Source organism: Perca fluviatilis, chromosome 15 (assembly GCF_010015445.1).
Source record: "Perca fluviatilis chromosome 15, GENO_Pfluv_1.0, whole genome shotgun sequence".
Lineage (NCBI taxonomy): Eukaryota > Metazoa > Chordata > Actinopteri > Perciformes > Percidae > Perca > Perca fluviatilis.
The window spans coordinates 9,255,663-9,277,190 of NC_053126.1; the positions used below are offsets into that span (position 1 = coordinate 9,255,663).

The window sequence follows — 21,528 nt, forward strand, 5'->3', positions numbered from 1 at the left end:
CTGTATTTTTTAACATTTAAAAAGAAAAAGGTTGGCCAATATCCTTTATTCGGACCATAATAAACAATTTTTATCCAAAACTGTTCATGAAAATGTGTTGAACTGTGGCACTGAATAATCTATAATAGTAAAAAAAGAGCTATATTGATTAAATATATATATATATACATATATATATATTTATTAAAATATTTGAGAAATACTGGGAGCTTGTAAATGCTACAGCTTTTTACGGGACTTGAAGATCTCAGAACAAAACACAGTTAAATGAAAATAAACAATAGATTATATAATTATTGTCATTTGGTGAAATTAAATTAACCCTGTTGTAAAATTGCTGAATACAAATCTTAACATCAAAGCAATGATGAATGCTTTTTTTTATTTGGACCTTTTGGCAAGCCATCAGTAGTGAGGGGTCAGGAAAGACTTAAATATTTTTTTGTTATTGTTCTTACAGTTCAGCCTCATATAAAAGATGATAATCCTGATGGTGTGTGAACTCGTGTTGTTTCTGTTAAGAGCAAGTTGTGATAAAAGCATAGTGTGGGGAAATGCATCAAATACTGTGATTTATGGGGTATTTAAACTTGCACTTTCTATCAGTGACATCTGCAGTGGTTTGTGTACAGCTCTGTGGCTTCCTGTATCACTGTGGCTCTCGAGCACAATAATAAACAGCAGAGTCTTCAGTCGTCAGGCTGTTCATCTGCAGATACACCTGGTCCACGTTGTTGTCTCTGGATATGGTGAAGCGATTCTGGACTGACGTTGAATAAGTTTTAGGGCTTCCACTTGGAGCAGAAATAAAGGCAACCCACTCCAGTCCTTTTCCTTCAGCTTGTCTGATCCAGCTGATATCAGCATTGCTATCTGCTATTCCTGCATATGTACAGGTCAGTTTGTGGGATTCTCCAGGGCGCTTTACCACTGGTTCAGACTCAGTCAGAGTCTGACTGCAAACACCTGGAGAGAAAAGCTGTTTGATCAGAACAGAGCCAAACAACATACCAAGATATATACATATTTTTACAACTAAATTAGCCTCAAAAGAAAGGTGGTAAAAGTCTTCACCTGCCCAGCAGATAGTTAACAGCAGCAGTCCTGTCCTATAGTCCATCATGTTAAACTGTGTGTCCACTGTTCTCTGTCCTCCTCTCTGCACTCAGATAAGTAGAGGTGAAGATATCTGAGTTTTGCATTGACTCCTCCTCACAGGGAGGAAACATCTGGACTGGACTTAATCTAACATCTTCTTTGGTGTAACTAGAATGAATGTGTACTGAACAGGAAGTGTCCATATTAAGTTTGCACATTTTTAAATGCTGTTTAACAATGAGTAACTTGGGTATCAACATTACCACAACAATAATTTAAGGACAATGTCATCTGATTGATTATATTTAAACTATAAGCTACAACCAGGGGATCAGTGGTGCCCAGCACACCTGGATGTGGCATTGTGATGGTTTACAGTCATTTCATGGCAGAAAAGTTGGTAACAGATTATCATTAGGAGGAGAACATCAATCTCTGGAGCATTAGGGGCTGAAAACAATTAAATAAAAACAATCTGCTTTTCTTCCCTGTCTTTGTTCCTGTATATGGACGTCACTGGGATAAGTGTTAAAGCCAGTCCTTGTTTGCCCTCTAGAGTTTTAAAACAGGAATGGTAGCTATTTTTAACATTCAAGAAGATAACTCACTTGTGACACCCAATAAGATTAGTTTGTTATTTAAGCCCTGTGCTTTTCCTGTTTCCCTTCCTTCCACCCATTGCATGCTGGGATACTCTCAAGCACCAACATGACAGTGAATTAAAAGCAGAAGATGCATTGTTGTAACTGATGTATTTTATTTTTCTTTCATTACAGCTCAGAATGTTTTTTATTAGCTTCAGATTTTTAATTGAAAACAAAACAAATGGCATTTTATCCGTATGTACACTGTAAACCTGAATAAGTAAGCAGTACTCAAAAAATATTTAGGAAATCAGGTTTTTGTTTCTAACTTATTTTCATGATTCTGCACAGGTGTTAAATTCTGAAGCATCACAAGGTGTGAACATATACTTTCAACTTGTAAAGGTTAACCTTCAAAGATGGAGAATGTCAGACAGATGTGCTCTTTAAGTCCATTAAGTTCTTTAGGATTTTGTACAGATGCTCAAACAACTCTGTGGCCATCGGGCACAATAATAAACAGCAACTTTAGTCGTCAGACTGTTCATCTGCAGATATAACTTCTTTCATAATAGGAAGAGATTTTGCTAAGATCTATGAACAGACAAAAACAATCTTTTAAGTCAGAGTTATTTTAAAACTGAAAGAGACTAAATGGCAACAAGGTTTTGGTTTGTTGATGCTTCCTTTCAATGGCTGTAAAATGTGTGAATTCCAGGAACTGGTGTAAAATTGGTTCTGTCATTGTGTCTTTTTCATGAAAAAAAACTTGTGTACAATCCAAAAATCATGTGGAAGCTTTTTATTTTTAAATGCTACCAAAATGTAGATTTTTTTCATGATCTTCATGCATTTACTTGTGGTACTTGTGTACTTATCAGCAGTATGGCACAAAAAGTAATACTAAGTCAACTATATGATCCCAGTGGTGATGGTAAATAGAGGAAGTAGTTTTTGTATGACTCTCCTATTATCATCTCTCACTGTGTCTCTCGTGCACAGTAATACACTGCTGTGTCCTCGGTCTTCAGACTGTTCATCTGCAGATAGAGTTTACTGCTGGAGTCATCTCTGGAGATGGTGAATCTCCCCTGGACTGACTGGGAGTAAAAGAGATGAGAACTGCCTGTGTGTACAAAAGCGATCCACTCCAGTCCTTTTCCAGGAGCCTGTCTGACCCAGTTCATATGGTAGCTGCTGAATGTGAATCCAGATGTTGTACAAGTCAATCTGTGGGATTCTCCAGGTCTTTTAATCGCTGGTTCAGATTCTGTCAGAGTCTGACCATCAACACCTGTCAAGATATGAAAAAACATCACATGATCTTAGTTGTTACACAATTCAGAACTATGTTTAATCAAGATCAGTGAAAATCTTCACCTGCCCAGCAGAGAGTTAAAAGCAGCAGTCCTGTCCTATAGTCCATCATGTTAAACTGTGTGTCCACTGTTCTCTGTCCTCCTCTCTGCACTCAGATAAGTAGAGGTGAAGATATCTGAGTTTTGCATTAACTCCTCCTTCTTGATTTAACAGTGTTTTTTGTTCAATCTCTCCTCAAAACATTTTCATGTTACGGCTTTCTCCTTAACGTAATTTGTTATTCTTACAGTAAGAATAATCTTACTGTATCTTAGAATTCAGATTCTATTTACATTTTTAACGTAATGTCATTATTATCCATGTTTTACTGTAAGTCACTCTAACATTTTAACACATTTATTTACTTGGCAGATGTTTTTTGTTAACTGCAACTTACAAATAATGTAACAGTGTTACTGTTTATATATAAAAGTTATCAAGATAATTATCATTAGAAAATGGGTTTTCGTTTATTAAATCATCTTGTATGCTTGGTTTGAGATCGAAACATTATCTTATGTCTCCTTTTTTTCAAATTTGATATGTTGAGTCCTGATAATAAGAACAAAGTTTCATGCATTTGTTCCAGGAAAACTCTGACATCCAACATGTTTCAGTTGTGTACATTTTACAATGTAAACATGTAATTCAGTTTTTGTTGTGGGAGAAGAGACAATGATCAGTGAAATTATTTAAACTCCAGCAAGAGTGCAGGCTGTGTGCTGGTGTTGAAACCATTAGTGGTCTGAGGGCTCCTCCTCTGGTGGCTTCATGTTACAAGTGTTATACAAAGTATCAAGGCTCTGTTTCTCATTGGTCTCTGTGAGCAGAATGAGCAGCACATGAGAGCATTGGCAATAATATAAATAATTGGTTTCATTCTGATCACCAACATCTAGTATCATTTATGACAACTGCTTTGTATTGATCTCACTGTGTCAGACTATTATACCATTCATGGTTAGTACTCATCATGAATAAGACTTTGGCAATTTAGATAATGGTTTGACAATTGAAAGAACTATGTCTATTACTGTAGAGGATGTGACATCATTATAAAAATATGTACTTGTGAGTTTAAAATATATAGACATTTTATGTGGATATATCAAAGTGTTTTTCATGCGGTGAGAAAACTCAGATGTCATTACAGTAAGATCACATTGATCTTTGTTGTCTGTGGAGGTTTTTGTACAGCTGCTCCACTGTCTTCAGTCACTGTGTCTATCGAGCACAGAAGTAAACAGCAGAATCTTCAGTCTTCAGACTGTTCATCTGCAGATACAGCTGCTGTCTGCTGTTGTTTCTGGAGATGGCCTTGAACTGACTGAGAGTAGTAGATTCTGTCACTATCAGATTCGATAATTGCTATAAATTCCAGTCCTTTTCCAGGAGCCTGTCTGACCCAGGCCATCCAGTAGCTACTGAATGACAATCCAGATGTTGTACAGGTCCATCTGTGGGATTCTCCAGGTCTTTTAATCTGTGGTTCAGATTCTGTCAGAGTCTGACCATCAACACCTGTCAAGGTATAAAAAAATCACATTAATTTAGTTTTTACACAAATCAAAATTATTTTTAATCAAGATCAGTGAAAATCTTCACCTGCCCAGCAGAGAGTTAAAAGCAGCAGTCCTGTCCTATAGTCCATCATGTTAAACTGTGTGTCCACTGTTCTCTGTCCTCCTCTCTGCACTCAGATAAGTAGAGGTGGAAGATATCTGAGTTTTGCATCGACTCCTCCTCACCAGGAGAGAAACATCTGGACTGGAGATATTTAATGAAAGTGAGTCCGATTCAACCCTCCAAGTCAGCTGTTTTACCTTTGTCTGACATGTTTTAATTTGTGTAAAATGTTTCAGTATTAACACCACAAGTAAATGTATTCTAATAATATACAAATGACATCTGACACATTAAGATACAAGGGTTTTCAAATGTGCTAATTCATAATTAATCTTGTTATGAAGGCTATGTTTCTCATTAGTCATTTTGAGAACAATAGGCAGCACATGGAGTATTTACAATCATATACCATTTCATTCAGATCAACATCTACTATCATTTTTGACAATCACGTTATTGATATTTCACCATTTTATACTATTATAACATTATGGTTTGTACTTGACTTTGGCAACTTAGTATTACAGTAGATGATGCTTTGACAATTATTGAAGAAACTCTGTCTAATACTTTATTTCAGGGGTGTTTTCACTAGGGGCCACAGTGGAAAAAGAGAATCACACCAACGCCTTGACATGGAGAGTTTATTAAAATGCTTTTATTTAATCGAAAAAGTCAAATATCTTTGACTCAGTTATTGCATGTCTCATATAGTCTTCTCCCTGACAGTTTGGTCCACATAAAGCCCTGAAAAAAGTTCCAAAGCCATCCTAGAATTTAGCAAATCGATCAAAAAATGATTACATTTTCTAAGTAGGCTTCCACTCAGCTGACTCACAACAAGCTCTTTCACAGCCGGAATGCGCAAACTCTTTGGTTCGGGGGAATTTCTGAGTCTCAAAATCGGCAAATTTGCCAAATTCTGCTTTGAGTGTGGTGTAATTGCAAGTTGAAAAACAGTTTCCCATGTTTTTGGTTTGGCGCCATAACTAGGTGGGCCAAAATCTATTGTGAACCTAAATTGATATGCGGGGCCGGATCTGAATGTGCGAGGGGCGGATTTAGTCCGCGGGCTTTGAGTTTGACACATGTGCTCTGAGTGATTAAACATAATAAAGACAATATATATTTACTCATCATTTACTCAAGTATAAAGTAAAATATATATAAATATTATGTAAACATATCAAAGTGCTTTGAAGATCACATTGCTGTTTGTTGTCTGTGGAGGTTTTTGTGCAGCTGCTCCACTGTCTTCAGTCACTGTGTCTGTCGAGCACAGAAGTAAACAGCAGAATCTGCTGCAGTCAGGCTCTGGACCTCGAAGGTACTGAGTGCTGCTGGGAACATCTTGAGTAAAACTGAAACGTTTCTGAAAGGAGCTGGCATAGCTCGGGTGTTTGTCTCAGTGTTTATCCTCCCAATCCACTGCAGAGCTTCTCCTGGTCTCTGTCGGATCCAGCTTATACTGTAGCTTGTCATGCTATAACCAGATATGATACATGACATCTTCACTGTTCTCTCAGGTCTTTTCACCTGAGAGGGAGACTGGTCCAGTTTGATCTCACTCCAAACTCCTGTAAGGAAAGAAATGATCATCATCCATCACACTTGAAAATATTAAGCATTTCAAAAACTTAATTGCTTTACTTTGTAACTGCAAACATTATTTCCCTCACCATTAATAGCAACTACAAAAATAAAACCCCAGACAATCATATTTCCCATCAAACTCTGCGATGAACTGATGTCTGATCAAAGTCTTTCTGATATGTATGAAGCTGTCAGCTGTTCTGCCTCTAATGATGCTACAGTTGCTGTTGGTGTGTTTATAAAGAAGGAAGAGTTTGCATAGACCTCCCTCTACAGGTTTAAAAGGGAACATCATAGATGGACTTTACCTGCTGCTTTTGATGTGTGATTATTTTAAGAACAGAAAAATAAAGAAAAATCACAAAAAGAAACATTGAAGGCCTGGAAACAAGGTATTTTACTGTAAACATCCTGCATACAATACATAAAAAAATAAGAAATTACACATACAGGCAGAGTGCGAGTATTTCACTCACATTTGCCCCTAAAATAAATGTGTGATCCAGAGATATCATTTACAATCAGTGTGCAACTAACTATTATGACCTACTGTGATCTTTTTTCATCTCATTGCTCATTGTTAAAAAAGTCCCACAATTCCACAAGCCGCAATGTCCAATACACAGATTATAGTTTTTTTTCGATGGCACTTCGACGATGAAAGAACAACAATGAAGATATAGACCCACAGTGGTCCTTGAGGGTGTTTAAGGGGGTCACCAGCAACAAGGGGATTTGTTTATTTTTACTATATTTCCATCCAAGTACAGACAATGAAAGAAGTTCATAAACAATGACAGAATGTATAACTATTTGGGTCATGGGTTTAAACACTTTCTGTAGTAAAACATCAAAGAGAGATCAGGTGGGGGATCCGGGAACAAAATCTTATCAAATGGGGGTCAGTGGTCTAATTTGAGTCAGTGTAGGGGTCCTTGATGTGAAAAGTTTGGGAACCACTGCAGCAAGCTAAAAGTTAACATTATACATGCAGATGTCACTAAAACTGAAGCCCATTTATTTTATTTGGATTGAGTGAGGGAAAAAACTGTACATGATATTTAAATAAACTTAAATAAATCCTAAGAAATACAAAAACCCTACATTATTATATGTACAAAATGTTCCAACATTTCAGCTGTTCAATGTGTCAAAAACTCTGTTACTTGAACATTTTCATTTTTGTGTAAAACTAAGACGGTTTAAGGCAACAGGTTTCCACACAAATTTCTAGTAAAGTCAACTAATTGGGGATAGCATTGTACCCCTCTGAAGTCTGTAACAGACTTTAAGAACTCAGCTGATCGCTGATTTACATTGTTTTCTCTTTACTCACACTTCCTCCCTCTTAGCTCACCAACCTTCTTCATCTCCACACTCATTCTGACAGTTGACTGATTCTGATAATAAGTGTGTGTTGTTGTTTTTCAGTAATGATGAAACTGACTAATAAACATTTATGTATTATTAGATGATAAGCACTGAAGCTTAAAAATTAAACTGCAAGATTTTTGTACAGCTGCTCAACCAACTCCAGTCACTGTGGGTCTCGAGCACACTTACTTGTATATATATAGTTATATATAGTTTATATATATATATAAACTATATATATATATATATATATATATATATATATATATATATATATATATATATATATATATATACTGTGTGTATTATATATACTGTGTGTGTGTATATATATATATATATACACATATAGTATGTATATATATATGTATATATAGGAATATATATTTCCTAGTGATATTAATGCAAAAACATGAAGAAAAAAATGCATGATTATAATTCTGGAAGTGCAAAATAGTTCAGGCTACAGCACAAATATTTCCATCCATAGATAAGATTAATCAAGTCTAACTTCTTTTTTTTCCCTTTCTTTTCAAAGTGCACCAGATTGATGCATTTAAATGTTAAAATAAACAAAATGTTCTTACAGTGGAGCATGACCATGTGCCCCAGTGCAGCTCTAGGTCTAGTGACCGCCCTGGGGCAGTGTCCCCGTTTTAAGTTTTACAAAGATAAAAACATGACCTTTTTTGGAGGTATTTACGCTTCTGAGCTGAAAATGTCCCCGGATTTTGTCTCAGATATCTGGTCACCTTAATATAAAAGCATCCAAAGAGCACCATGTCATGGGACCATTAAACGGTTTCTAAAAGTGTAATTCAGTGTGTCTTGTGGGAGTACAGACATTGATGTATCAGTGATTGAAACCAACACGTATTTAAACTAGGGCTGTCAACATTAACACCATAATAATGAGTTAACAGAAACGCTTTTAACGCCACTCGTTGTTTTTAATGTAGGATTAATGCACTGTCACATGTCTTAATTCGATACTGAACTTGTTCATCAGTGAATCTTTGTAGTTTGGTGGATGCAACACCACCATGTACAATCACTCCAGTCCTTTCCCTCAACACGGTCTCACAGCAGTTCGTGAAATGGTCATGTTAATTTTAATCTATTAATTCGTGTTCATGTGTCTTCAAGTTACTCTTCTGTAATAAACAACACATTTTACCTTCATGTGTGTGGTTATGTCAGAAAAAAACAAACATTTATCAAATATCATGCAGAATGATTTTTACTTGTTTTTATTCAGAATTCTTAAAAGCCAGTCGTTACAACAATCATACTCAAATGTCTGTGTTGTCTCATTTTGAATGACTTGACCTGAGGACATTAGTCATGTGAGACAGTGCAGAGTTTATCAGCCCAGGGAGGATGAGGAAAGACAAGAAATGTCTCTTAGTTGAAGTAGTTTATTTTAAGCAACCAGATCGTTGTGATGTTTTTGCACTTTTACCAACAAGTGATCTTTATTGTGTTTTTGTGTTTAATGTTGAGTAATAATATTTCTCAGGAAAGCAGGACGTTATATAATGAAGAGAGAAAGGGTCATTTATTATCTAAAAATGATATCTCATGTAAAATTTAGAGGGAAAAAATTAATATTAACTTAATAATATTACTTAATATTGAAAATATAATTTATAAAATACATGATATAAATATTACATTCATATATCATGTTCATTATTTGGCTTCATCGGTCCAGTAAGAATACTGTAGGATTTTGTACAGCTGCTCAACCAACTCCAGTCACTGTGGCTCTCGAGCACAATAATAAACAGCAGAATCTTCAGTCTTCAGACTGTTCATCTGCGGATACAGCTGCTCTCTGCTGTTGTCTCTGGAGATGGTAAACCGGCCCTGAACTGACTGAGAGTAGTAGCGTGCTAGTAGTGTAGATAATCGCAAATCCACTCCAGTCCTTTTCCAGGAGCCTGTCTGATCCAGGCCATATTGTAGCTACTAAATGTGAATCCAGATGTTGTACAAGTCAATCTGTGAGATTCTCCAGGTCTTTTAATCGCTGGTTCAGATTCTGTCAGAGTCTGACCATCAACACCTGTCAAGATATAAAAAAACATCACATGATCTTAGTTCAAAACTATACAATTCAATACAATTTCTTTAATCAAGATCAGTGAAAATCTTCACCTGCCCAGCAGAGAGTTAAAAGCAGCAGTCCTGTCCTATAGTCCATCATGTTAAACTGTGTGTCCACTGTTCTCTGTCCTCCTCTCTGCACTCAGATAAGTAGAGGTGGAAGGTATCTGAGTTTTGCATTAACTCCTCCTTCTTGATTGAACAGTGTCCTTTGTTTAATCTCTCCTCAAAAATTTTTCATGTTACGAGTTCTCCTTAATGTAATTTGTGTTATTCTTACAGTAAGAATAATCTTACTGTATCTTAGAATTCAGATTCTATTTATATTTTTAACGTAATTAGTATCCATGTTTTACTGTAAGTCACTCTAACATTTGAACACATGTATTTACTTGGCAGATATTTTTGTTAAATGCAACAAATACTTACAAATAATGTAATAGTGTTACTGTTTATATATAAAAGTTATCAAGATAATTATTGTTAGAAAAATGTTTTTCTTGTATTAAATCACCTTGTATGCTTGGTTTGAGATTGACACATTATCTTATGTCTTTTTTTTTTTAAATTTGAAATTTTGACTCCTGATAATAAGAACAGGGTTTCATGCATTTGTTTCAGGAAAACTCTGACATCCAACACATTTCAGTAGCGTGCATTTAACAATGTAAACATGTAATTCAATTTTGTTGTGGGAGAAGAGACAATGATCAGTGATTGAAACCACAAAGTATTTAAACTCCAGCAAGAGTGCAGGCTGTGTGCTGGTGTTGAAACCATTAGTGGTCTGAGGGCGCCTCCTCTGGTGGCTTCATGTTACAAGTGTTCAGGCTCTGAGGGGTTTTTGTTCAGGTCTACTGATGGTTTGTGTTACTGTGGCTCTCTGGCACAGTAATACACAGCAGTGTCTTCAGGCTGCACATTCTGTCCATTTAGAGTCACTGTGTTGCTGGAAGTCTCTAAGTCGATACTGAACTTGTTCTTCAGGGAATCTTTGTAGTGTGAACCTACAGTATTCCTTCCAATCCACTCCAGTCCTTTCCCTGCAGGCTGTCTGATCCAAGCTGTGCAGTAGCTGCTGAGAGAATAAGAGACCTGACAGGTGACGGTCAGACGTTGACCTGGCTGCACAGTCACAGAGGCTGGCTGGGTCAACTGTTCACACTTCACACCTGTGGAGGAAAACATGTTGAGTATTGAATCAGTGTAATAACAGTGAACAGTGTGCTGTGATCATACTGTCAGTGTCTCTGCCTCAGTGAGACTCACAGGATCCAGCAGCCAGCAGCAGCAGCAGAGCTACAGAGAACATGGTTGCTATTGAAGGTGATCTGATGGGAGCTTCTCTTCTTCTGCTGCAACTGACAGCATGATATCAAGTCTTTATAGCAGACTGTGAGGAAGTTCACTTTGCATAGAGAAGGACACTGACAGGCTATAAAGAAGGATGGACTGTCCTGTCATACGTCGTCAAGACTATTGTAACCATATCATTTATTACAGGAAAAGAAATGTAAACCAGACACATATTATAATTACAATGATCTTCTCATCTTACTCTCATGCAATAACAAAAATTCTATTAACTATTCTGTTAACGTGATAGTTGGCTGATTTTTTGATTGTCTTAATGTAGGTGTTGCTTATCAAATAATTGATTTCCTCAATGCAGTATTTAATGGTTATATAAAAATGTGTGTCCACATATATGTTAATATAATCTGTTGCTTTAAAGAATCTAAGTAGTTTGAGCATGTAGAGACCCAAGAAAGGATACATGGGAAACTTTGTGTCATTTTGATCACTCAAATGTGTAATTACTGAATGACGAAAAGTGCTACCCAGTTTTACAGTCTGCATTACAGTATGTGATTATTATTTCAGAATAGCTTAAAATAAATTATCTCATTTTTGACTCACTTTATAACACAGAGGAAAACACATTTAGACACCAATAGTCTCAATAAAGCTGAGACTCAGTCAGTTGTTCATCATGACATTGGTCAGTAAAAATAAAACAGAAAGTCTAAAACCACAAAATCATCTGCTGCTGTCATTGTGCGCCTCGTTTTTAATAATCTTACATCATATTTAAGGTCTCTTTGCAAAAGATTTACACATATCGAGCATCAATGTTGGTCTTACTGGAGCATAGAAGACTCTGTTCAGTGTAATTATATCTGCAGAGTGAAAATATGCCTGTATTTTATTTTCTTCATAACCAGATACAGATAACTTCATGGCATTAAACTGTCAATATTGTCTCCACATATATTCTAGATATTTCTCTGCACTTAAAACAGAACAATTCCTTAATGACTATATTATTATTCTTTCTTCAACCAATAATTATCATTTTATATGAAATAGATATCTCCACACACAATACAAGTAAATTCACTTTGTGTGTAAACAATAACGTAAAATGCTGTCAACACTGATCTCCACTTTCAGCTGTTTTCTCTTAGAAATGATTTTAATGAAATTACAGTATGCGATGGAAAGAGAAACATATTTTTATTTATCTATTGATTTGATTACAGAGCAATGTGAATCATTTTAGAGTTTGAGTATCAGTCAGTTAAGATCAATGAGAACAGCAGATCTGAGTTTCTCCTTTTAGTAACAGAGGAGAGAGAAACTAGACACTGACTGTCCTCTAGTGATTTTATAAATGAAACAGTAAAATTATTTTTCAATCTCATAATGCCACATCATATCATTTAAAGATAGTATTGTGTCTTACTTTGTAGAACAGTAAAGTATTTGTAGTAGTTTCATTTCAGCAACCAGATTGTTGGGCTGTCTTTGGACCTTTTATCAATGAGTGATCTTTATTGTGTTTTTATTGTGTTTTCCAAAATGTGTATAATGCAGGATTGCAGGGATTGTTATTTTTATTATAAAACATATGTGGAATTAGATTACAGAATATAAAACAACTTAACCTCAAAACAACAAAAAATGTAATATAATCATTAAAATATATAAATGTTATAAAAAAATTATTTCAAACTTGTGCACTACCAGCCTGAAAGAATGAGTACTGTAGGATTTTTGTACAGCTGCTCAACCAACTCCAGTCACTGTGGGTGTCGAGCACAATAATAAACAGCAGAATCTTCAGTCTTCAGACTGTTCATCTGCAGATACAGCTGCTCTCTGCTGTTGTCTCTGGACGGTAAACCGGCCTTGGACTGACTGAGAGTAGTATTTGCTACTACCACCAGCATCAGTAGCAATCCATTCCAGTCCTTTTCCAGGAGCCTGTCTGATCCAGGCCATCCAGAATGACAATCCAGATGTTGTACAGGTCAATCTGTGGGATTCTCCAGGTCTTTTAATCGCTGGTTCAGATTCTGTCAGAGTCTGACCATCAACACCTGTCATGATATAAAAAAACATCACAGGAATTTAGTTGTTACACAATTCAAAACTATGTTTAATCAAGATCAGTGAAAATCTTCACCTGCCCAGCAGAGAGTTAAAAGCAGCAGTCCTGTCCTATAGTCCATCATGTTAAACTGTGTGTCCACTGTTCTCTGTCCTCCTCTCTGCACTCAGATAAGTAGAGGTGAAGATATCTGAGCTTTGCATTGACTCCTCCTCACAGGGAGGAAACATCTGGACTGGAGATATTTAATGAAACTGAGTCAGAATCAACCCTCCAAGTCAGCTGTTTTAATGTTTGTCTGACATGTTTTGTGTAAAATGTTAGTTGACATTAACACCACAACCATATTAATTCTAATAATACACAAATGACATTTGACACGTTAAAAAAACAAGTGTTATTAAAATTTGTTAAGTTATGATTCATCTTGGAATGAATGCTCTGTTTCTCATTACTCACTTTGAACGTAATGGCCACCACATTAGATCATTTACAATAATATAAATAAACAAAAGTTTTATTGTGATCACCCACATCTACAAGCATTTCTGAAAATTGCTTTAATATAATCTCGCTATGTCATAACATACATGCTAGGAACTTATGAATATGACTTTTTGTATTAGTGAAGAGATGTAGCTACTGTTTAAATGTAGTTAGTTATCAGATGTTACATGAAAACAGGAAAAATGTTTTTTCTCATCTTGTATAGGCTTTACAACCATTCATTGAATTCCATAAACATTAAATTCATCAACTCATTAGAGAGTGCTGTCTTTATTAATATTCACATTTAGAACATGTGTGTGTGATTGAGTCTTGCTGGTTGCTGGGTATTTGTGCAGGTCTGTTGGTTGTTTGTGTCACTGTGGGGTAAGCGTACACAGTAATACACAGTTGTGTCCTCAGGGGGCCCCCTGTTTTTTTTGGGGTGCAGTGTGGGGGCAAAGGTGGCTCTGCTGTAGCTGAACTTGTTCTTCAGAGCATTATTTTGACGAAGGCTACCTCCTTCCCACTGATGGGAAATCCAGTCCATTGGTTTTCCTTCACTCTGTCTGATCCAACCTGTTGCATAGCTGTCATCAGTCAAAGAATAACCAGAGACCTGACAGCTGATGGTCAGAGACTGTCCAGACTGCACAACCATTGAGTCTGTCTGGATGAGATCAATACTGTTCACACCTGTGGAAACACAAATCAACATTATCTCCATCATCCATCTGACTATTCAGTTTTTCTAATGTGTGTATTAGAGTGAATCCACTGAAAGCTCCTCACAGGATCCAGCAGCCAGCAGCAGTATCAGAGCTACAAAGAACATGTTGATGTTGAAGCTGAACTGATGTCAGCTCTTCTGTCTCTCACTGACACACACACACACACTTCACTTCTTTATGAGGCCACACACAAGAAGGCTGATTTATGTACTAATGATAGTAAATAAGCTGACTAAAGTATATTTGAATAAATCAAAATGAAGTTCAGGTGTTGTTTTTGAATATCACAAAAAGAAGAGAAGTTGGTTGAATCTCTTACAAACACGTTAGATTGTTAATGAAAAGTAAATAACAATATTATGGAAGAGAAACTGACTTTTTGAGGATTAATTTATACTGTAGTTAAATCACTGATTTTTTCCCATCACTTGAAAGGTTATATATGCATACAATGATGTATCACTGATTTTTATGTCAGAGTATTTAAATTGATTAATTGTACTGTGTTAAATGTAATTAATGTAATTTGTATAGTGTCTTTTCTCTCTTTAGTGTAACAGTGACCTGGTGTTGAAACCATTAGTGGTCTGAGGGCTCCTCCTCTGGTGGCTTCATGTTACAAGTGTTCAGGCTCTGAGGGGTTTTGTTCAGGTCTACTGATGGTTTGTGTTACTGTGGCTCTCTGGCACAGTAATACACACAGTGTCTTCAGGCTACACATTCTGTCCATTTAGAGTCACTGTCTTGCTGGAAGTCTCTAAGTCGATACTGAACTTGTTCTTCAGGGAATCTTTGTAGTATGAAGCTCCAGTATATTTCCATCCAATCCACTCCAGTCCTTTCCCTGCAGGCTGTCTGATCCAAGCTGTAGCATAGCTACCAACAGAATAAGAGACCTGACAGGTGATGGTCAGACGTTGACCTGGCTGCACAGTCACAGAGGCTGGCTGGGTCAACTGTTCACACTTCACACCTGTTAAAAAGTTATAATGCAAAGAAGAACTGTTGACTTTAACAAATCCAGAGAGACTCACATCCAGCTGCCAACAGCAGCAGCAGAGCTCCAGAGAACATGGTTTATGTTGAAAATGACGTGCTGTGAACTCCACTGACAGCCTGATGTGATGTTTTTATAGCTGAGAAACAAGGAAGGTCACTGAGTTTGCATAAAATCAAACATATGAAGCATCAATGTTGGTCTAACTGGAGTCAATAGAAGAGTTTGTTCAGTGTTATTATATCTGCCGAGTGAAAATATGTGTGTCATTTTTGATTTAATCATATCTAGGTACTGATAAATGTATTGCATTGAACTGTCAATATTTTCTCCACTTATTTTCTTGACTTTCATTTGTGTTAATACACAACAATAATTCCTTAACGACTTTATTATTATTCTATTGTCAAACATTAATAATTTTTTTTTATATAAAATAGTTATCTCCATACATGATACAAGTAAATTCACTCTAAACAATAACGTTAAATGCTGTCATCACTCATCTTCACTTTCAGCTGTTTTCTCTTAGAAATAATTGTAATGAAATTACAGTATGTGATGAAAAGAGTGACATATTCTTATTTACCTACTGATTTTATTACAGAGCAATATGAATCATTTTAGAGTTTGAGTATCAGTCAGTTAAGATCAATGAGAACAGCAGATCTGAGTTTCTCCTTTTAGTAACAGAGGAGAGAGAAACTAGACACTGACTGTCCTCTAGTGATTTTATAAAAGAAACAGTAACATTATTTTTCATTCTCATAGATTCCACATCATATCATTTACAGACAGTATTGTGTCTTACTTTGTAGAAATGTAAAGTATTTCTAGAAGTTTAATTTCAGCAGCCAGATTGTTGGGCTCTCTTTGGACCTTGTTGTTATGGATCAGTGTCTGTCTCCGGTCCTGCTTGTTTTCCTCTTCCCTTTTCCCCTGGGTTTGTTGTCTGTGTGTTCGTTCCCACCTGCTGGCGAGGCGTGTCCTGGAGAAACTAGGTCAAGATGCGTGGGCACTCTCTCCTGCTCCGTTTTCCCAGCTCAGCTGCAGCACATCACCACTAATCACTCAGCAGTTATCTACCCGGGCTGTCCACCCTACGCGCCAATTCGTTTACAACCATTCCGTGGTAACGTGGCTCTACTCAGTTCACTAGAGATTCTGTTCCTGGTTTCTCAGTTTCTAGCTTTATGTTTGTTTGCCTCATTTTGCTTTAGTTTATGTGTTCCTTTTCTGTTCAGATCCCGTCTCTGGACCTGCTGCTCACCTGCTGTCATCTGCTTCCTTACTGCCCGCTTGCCTCACCGCTCCGGCTCTCAACCAGCCATTCCACCCAGCCCTGCGTCTTCGCTGCCTGGCCGCACACCCGCCTTCATATCTCCGGCTTCAACCCCAACCTGGAGCTGCTCTCCTGGCCAATTCCCTCCTCGGCTAATCTACATTGTTTCTAATGAACACTCTAAACTGCTCATCTGTGTTTGTGTGCCTGTTCTTCAGTTCTGGGTCAAACTAGAGCCTAACACTTGTATCAATGAGTGAGCTTTAATGTGTTTTTAATGTGTTTTCCAAGTGTGTGTATAATGCAGAGAGGATTATTAATTTATAATAAAACATATGAAAATAAAATTACAGAATATAAAACAACTTTACAACCTGAAAACAAAAATGTAATATAAAATGTTTAAATATATACATTTTATGTAAAATATTTCAAAGTTATGCACTACCAGTAGTACCAGAGTACTGTAGGGTTTTTGTACAGCTGCTCAACCAACTCCAGTCACTGTGAGTGTCGAGCACAATAATAAACAGCAGAATCTTCAGTCTTCAGACTGTTCATCTGCAGATACAGCTGCTCTCTGCTGTTGTCTCTGGAGATGGTAAACCGGCCTTGGGACTGACTGAGAGTAGTATTTGCTACTACTACCACTGCTGATGTAAGCAACCCACTCCAGTCCTTTTCCAGGAGCCTGTCTGACCCAGTGCATGTTGTAGTCACTGAGTGTGAATCCAGATGTTGTACAGGTCAATCTGTGGGATTCTCCAGGTCTTTTAACCGCTGGTTCAGATTCTGTCAGAGTCTGACCATCAACACCTGTCAAACCAAAAAACGATAAGCATATCATGCATTACCTTGGTACAAAGATCAGAGAAAATCTTCATTTGAAATATATCAGTAATACAAATGGGAATATCAAATCAAGATCAGTGAAAATGTTCACCTGCCCAGCAGAGAGTTAAAAGCAGCAGTCCTGTCCTATAGTCCATCATGTTAAACTGTGTGTCCACTGTTCTCTGTCCTCCTCTCTGCACTCAGATAAGTAGAGGTGAAGATATCTGAGTTTTGCATCGACTCCTCCTCATAGGGAGGATACCACTAGATTAGGCTTGGCATTCAGTTTTTGTTTAGTGAAAATGTAATGTGAAATGAACCCTGTGATTGATTGGCGACCTGTCCACAATGTACGCCGCCTCTAACCCCAATGTCACCTGGGATTGGCTCCAGCCACCAATGACTCAAGAATAAGAGGGTATAGTTAATGGATGAATGGTTTTTTATTTCTCTAAATCAAAACAATTCATTTTTTATCTGACATGTTTCAATTAAATTGGATATGCCTTATATTAAGATCCCAGCCATGTTCATGTAAGAGAAGCAGAAATCATGTCAATATATATCAGCAACTGACAGGGGGTGATTGAATGCTCTAAACAGCTAGTTTTTTTATCGGGCAATGCTGACAAGGTTGTACAGGCACAATACAGGTACAGATTATTCAAGTCAATTTCTGTAGACCAGAACATTATAAACTACATTATAAACAGTCATTATGAAAAATATTGGATCTTCTCTATTGGACCATACTGGATTGCATTATATTAAAGAGACGAGCCCAATAAACTGGTAACTATTTGTTGCAGTTTTAAAGTGTTATTATTTCCCAACAATCTGAAGACTTCTCCTGCTCCTTCAAAACATGAGAAGTGGTAGCATTGATATGAAGTTGCCACAGCTTTGAAATAACTGCATAATGAATGATTACATCAAATTTGTAAATTGTCTTTGATTCTTAATAATCTATTCTCATAATATGTTTATGCAGTATATGGGATACACCCATATTATCAACTCAACCCAAAGCTTCTGCAGCTTGTTTCACTTTAAAAAATAAAAAAATAAAAAGGAAGCCATACATAAAAGCCCATGATGTTTTGGGAAGAAAAGAAAATACTATTTTATCCCAAACATAGGGTGGCCGGAAGTGCAATGCAACATTACAAAGAATGAAACACTTTTACAAAGCTCAAGACAAATTTACATTTTGGAAAACAAATTTACATTTTAGAAAATTTACAAATTAACATTTTGGGAAAACAAAATAACATTTTAGAAAAAAACAAAAAACAAAAAAACAAATTTACATTTCGGAAAACAAAATTACATTTTAGAAAACAAATTTACATTTTGGAAAACAAAATAACATTTTTAGAAAACAAATTTACATTTCGGAAAACAAAATTACATTTTAGAAAACAAATTTACATTTTAGAAAAAAAATTTACATTTTGGAAAACAAAATAACATTTTAGAAAAACAATTTACATTTCGGAAAACAAAATTACATTTTAGAAAACAAATTTACATTTTAGAAAACAAATTTACATTTTAGAAAACAAATTTACATTTTGGAAAACAAAATAACATTTTAGAAAACAAATTTACATTTCGGAAAACAAAATTACATTTTAGAAAACAAATTTACATTTTAGAAAACAAATTTACATTTTAGAAAACAAATTTACATTTTGGAAAACAAAATAACATTTTAGAAAACAAATTTACATTTTAGAAAACAAATTAACAAGATGCAAAACACTTTTACAAGTCCGAAAACAAATTTACAAATGACAGATTCTTCACGGAAAGGGAATGTACCACATACCGGAAGTGATGAGGTGTTGCGGGTGTTGCTGGTGAGCGCAGTCAATTTGTGTTGTTGAGTATATGGCGTGAAATGAAGTTTATGGTGACTTTTTACGTGGTCGGTGTTTGGAGTTTTTATATGACGCAACCTGACAGAAACATTGGAAAAACGGGAACGATCGACAGCGCGGCGGATCGAAGAAGGGCGGGGCAAGGGCCTGAGTCCGTCTGCAGGTGCAGGACCTGGAGCTCACTGCCCATTCCTGGGAGCCAAAACGACACCACGCAGCTGGAGACCCAGGCCGTATTGCTGGGCCCGCTGGAGGGAAGGGAAGCCCGGGAGAATCAGATCCAGGACTGAACGGAGCGGACTGTCACAGCCTGCTGAAGTTTAAATCACAGGTTTCCTAAAGGGAGTCTGGGGGACTCGGACTGTGGATGACGGAAACATGACTTTAAGTCTCGTTAAATGAATAACTACATGCAGAAATAAATGAATCATTAGTGGGGGAGTGAGCCTGGACATTTCAGTCTGTTTAAACTTCACTTTGAAGCAGAACCTCTTAGTTCAGAAGGGTGAAGTTTCCGTTTGTACTCATATCTGTGAACTGATTATAATAAATATTCTTTGTATTAACACCTTAATTAGTCTCTTTGTCTTTTGTTTAAAAAACTACAACATCGCATGAGATTTTGACGATTTATAGTGATTTTATTTCCGTTAGACCTTTGCCTACATTGACGCTGATGCATTAAAGACGGCCCATAGACAGTATATAAGGGAGTGCCTCCCCTGTTCCAAGATGGCGGCTCTATTGACGATTCGATCCATAACTGCCGTAGTCAAGGCGACATGTATACAACACCTCATCACTTCCGGTGTATGTGGTACATTCCCTTTCCGTGAAGAATCTGTCATTTGTAAATTTGTTTCAGGACTGGTAAAAGTGTTTTGCATCTTGTTAATTTGTTTTCTAAAATGTAAATTTGTTTTCCAAAAATGTAAATTTGTTTTCCAAAATGTAAATTTGTTTTCCAAAATGTAAATTTGTTTTCTAAAATGTAAATTTGTTTTACAAAATGTTATTTTGTTTTCTAAAATGTAAATTTGTTTTCCAAAATGTAAATTTGTTTTCTAAAATGTAAATTTGTTTTCCAAAATGTAAATTTGTTTTCCAAAATGTAAATTTGTTTTCTAAAATGTAAATTTGTTTTCCAAAATGTAAATTTGTTTTTCTAAAATGTAAATTTGTTTTCCAAAATGTAAATTTGTCTCAAGCTTTGTAAAAGTGTTTCATTCTTTGTAATGTTGCATTGCACTTCCCGCCACCGCACAAACAGTATTTTTTGCTGGTCAGCCACACACAAATTGTGTAAACACAGTAAATATTTGCAGACGATGTGTAATATATTTCATTTGTCTAAAATATAAACACATGTATATGCTGCTGATAAGAAAACCCAGATGTTATTATGATCACTACACATATCTGTTGAGGTTTTTGTGCAGCTGCTCCACTGTCTTCAGTCACTGTGTCTGTCGAGCACAGAAGTAAACAGCAGAATCTGCTGCTGTCAGGCTCTGGACCTCGAGGTACTGAGTGCTGCTGGGAACATCTTGAGTAAAACTGAAACGGCTCTGAAAGGAGCTGGCATAGCTCGGAGTGTTTCTATATGGGCTTATTCTCCCAATCCACTCCAGAGCTTCTCCTGGTCTCTGTCGGATCCAGTGAATATAGTTGCTTGTCATGCTATAACCAGATATGATACATGACATCTTCACTGTCTCTCCAGGTCTTTTCACCTCAGAGGGAGACTGGTCCAGTTTGATCTCACTCCAAACTCCTGTAAGGAAAGAAATGATCATCATCCATCACACTTGAAAATATTAAGCATTTAAAAACCAAATTGCTTTACTTTGTAACTGCAAAAAAGATTTCCTCACCATTAATAGCAACTACAAAAAATAAACCCCAGACAATCATATTTCCCATCAAACTCTGCAATGAACCAATGTCTGATCAAAGTCTTTCTGATATGTATGAAGCTGTCAGATGTTCTGCCTCTAATGATTCTACAGTTTCTGTTGGTGTGTTTATAAAGAAGGAAGAGTTTGCATAGACCTCCCTCTACAGGTTTAAAAGGGAACATTATAGATGGACTTTACCTGCTGCTGGTGATGTGTGATTATTTTAAGAACAGAACAATTAAGACAAAATGATGAAAAGAAACATTGAAGGCCTGGAAAC

The 21,528-nt window shown here is 36.4% G+C and overlaps 1 pseudogene and 3 gene segments (V, D, J or C); all 4 read right to left on the bottom strand.

Annotated features, from left to right (window-relative positions):
* Positions 1–622: 622 nt before the first annotated feature.
* Positions 623–1,120, bottom strand: LOC120574356. The segment is given in 2 exon segments: positions 623–966; positions 1,075–1,120. Coding segments are annotated over 2 exon segments (363 nt in total).
* A 3,145-nt stretch (positions 1,121–4,265) lies between these two features.
* LOC120574357 lies at positions 4,266–9,843 on the bottom strand (annotated as a pseudogene).
* A 782-nt stretch (positions 9,844–10,625) lies between these two features.
* Positions 10,626–21,528, bottom strand: part of LOC120574359 — a gene marked incomplete at its 3' end in the record, with an annotated part of 37,351 nt that continues 26,448 nt past the window's right edge. The window contains 2 exon segments of the V gene segment in view: positions 10,626–10,838; positions 15,251–15,327. Of these exon segments, the coding sequence occupies positions 10,626–10,838; positions 15,251–15,327 (290 nt within the window).
* On the bottom strand, positions 20,806–21,334 carry LOC120574591. The segment is given in 2 exon segments: positions 20,806–21,124; positions 21,225–21,334. Coding segments are annotated over 2 exon segments (366 nt in total).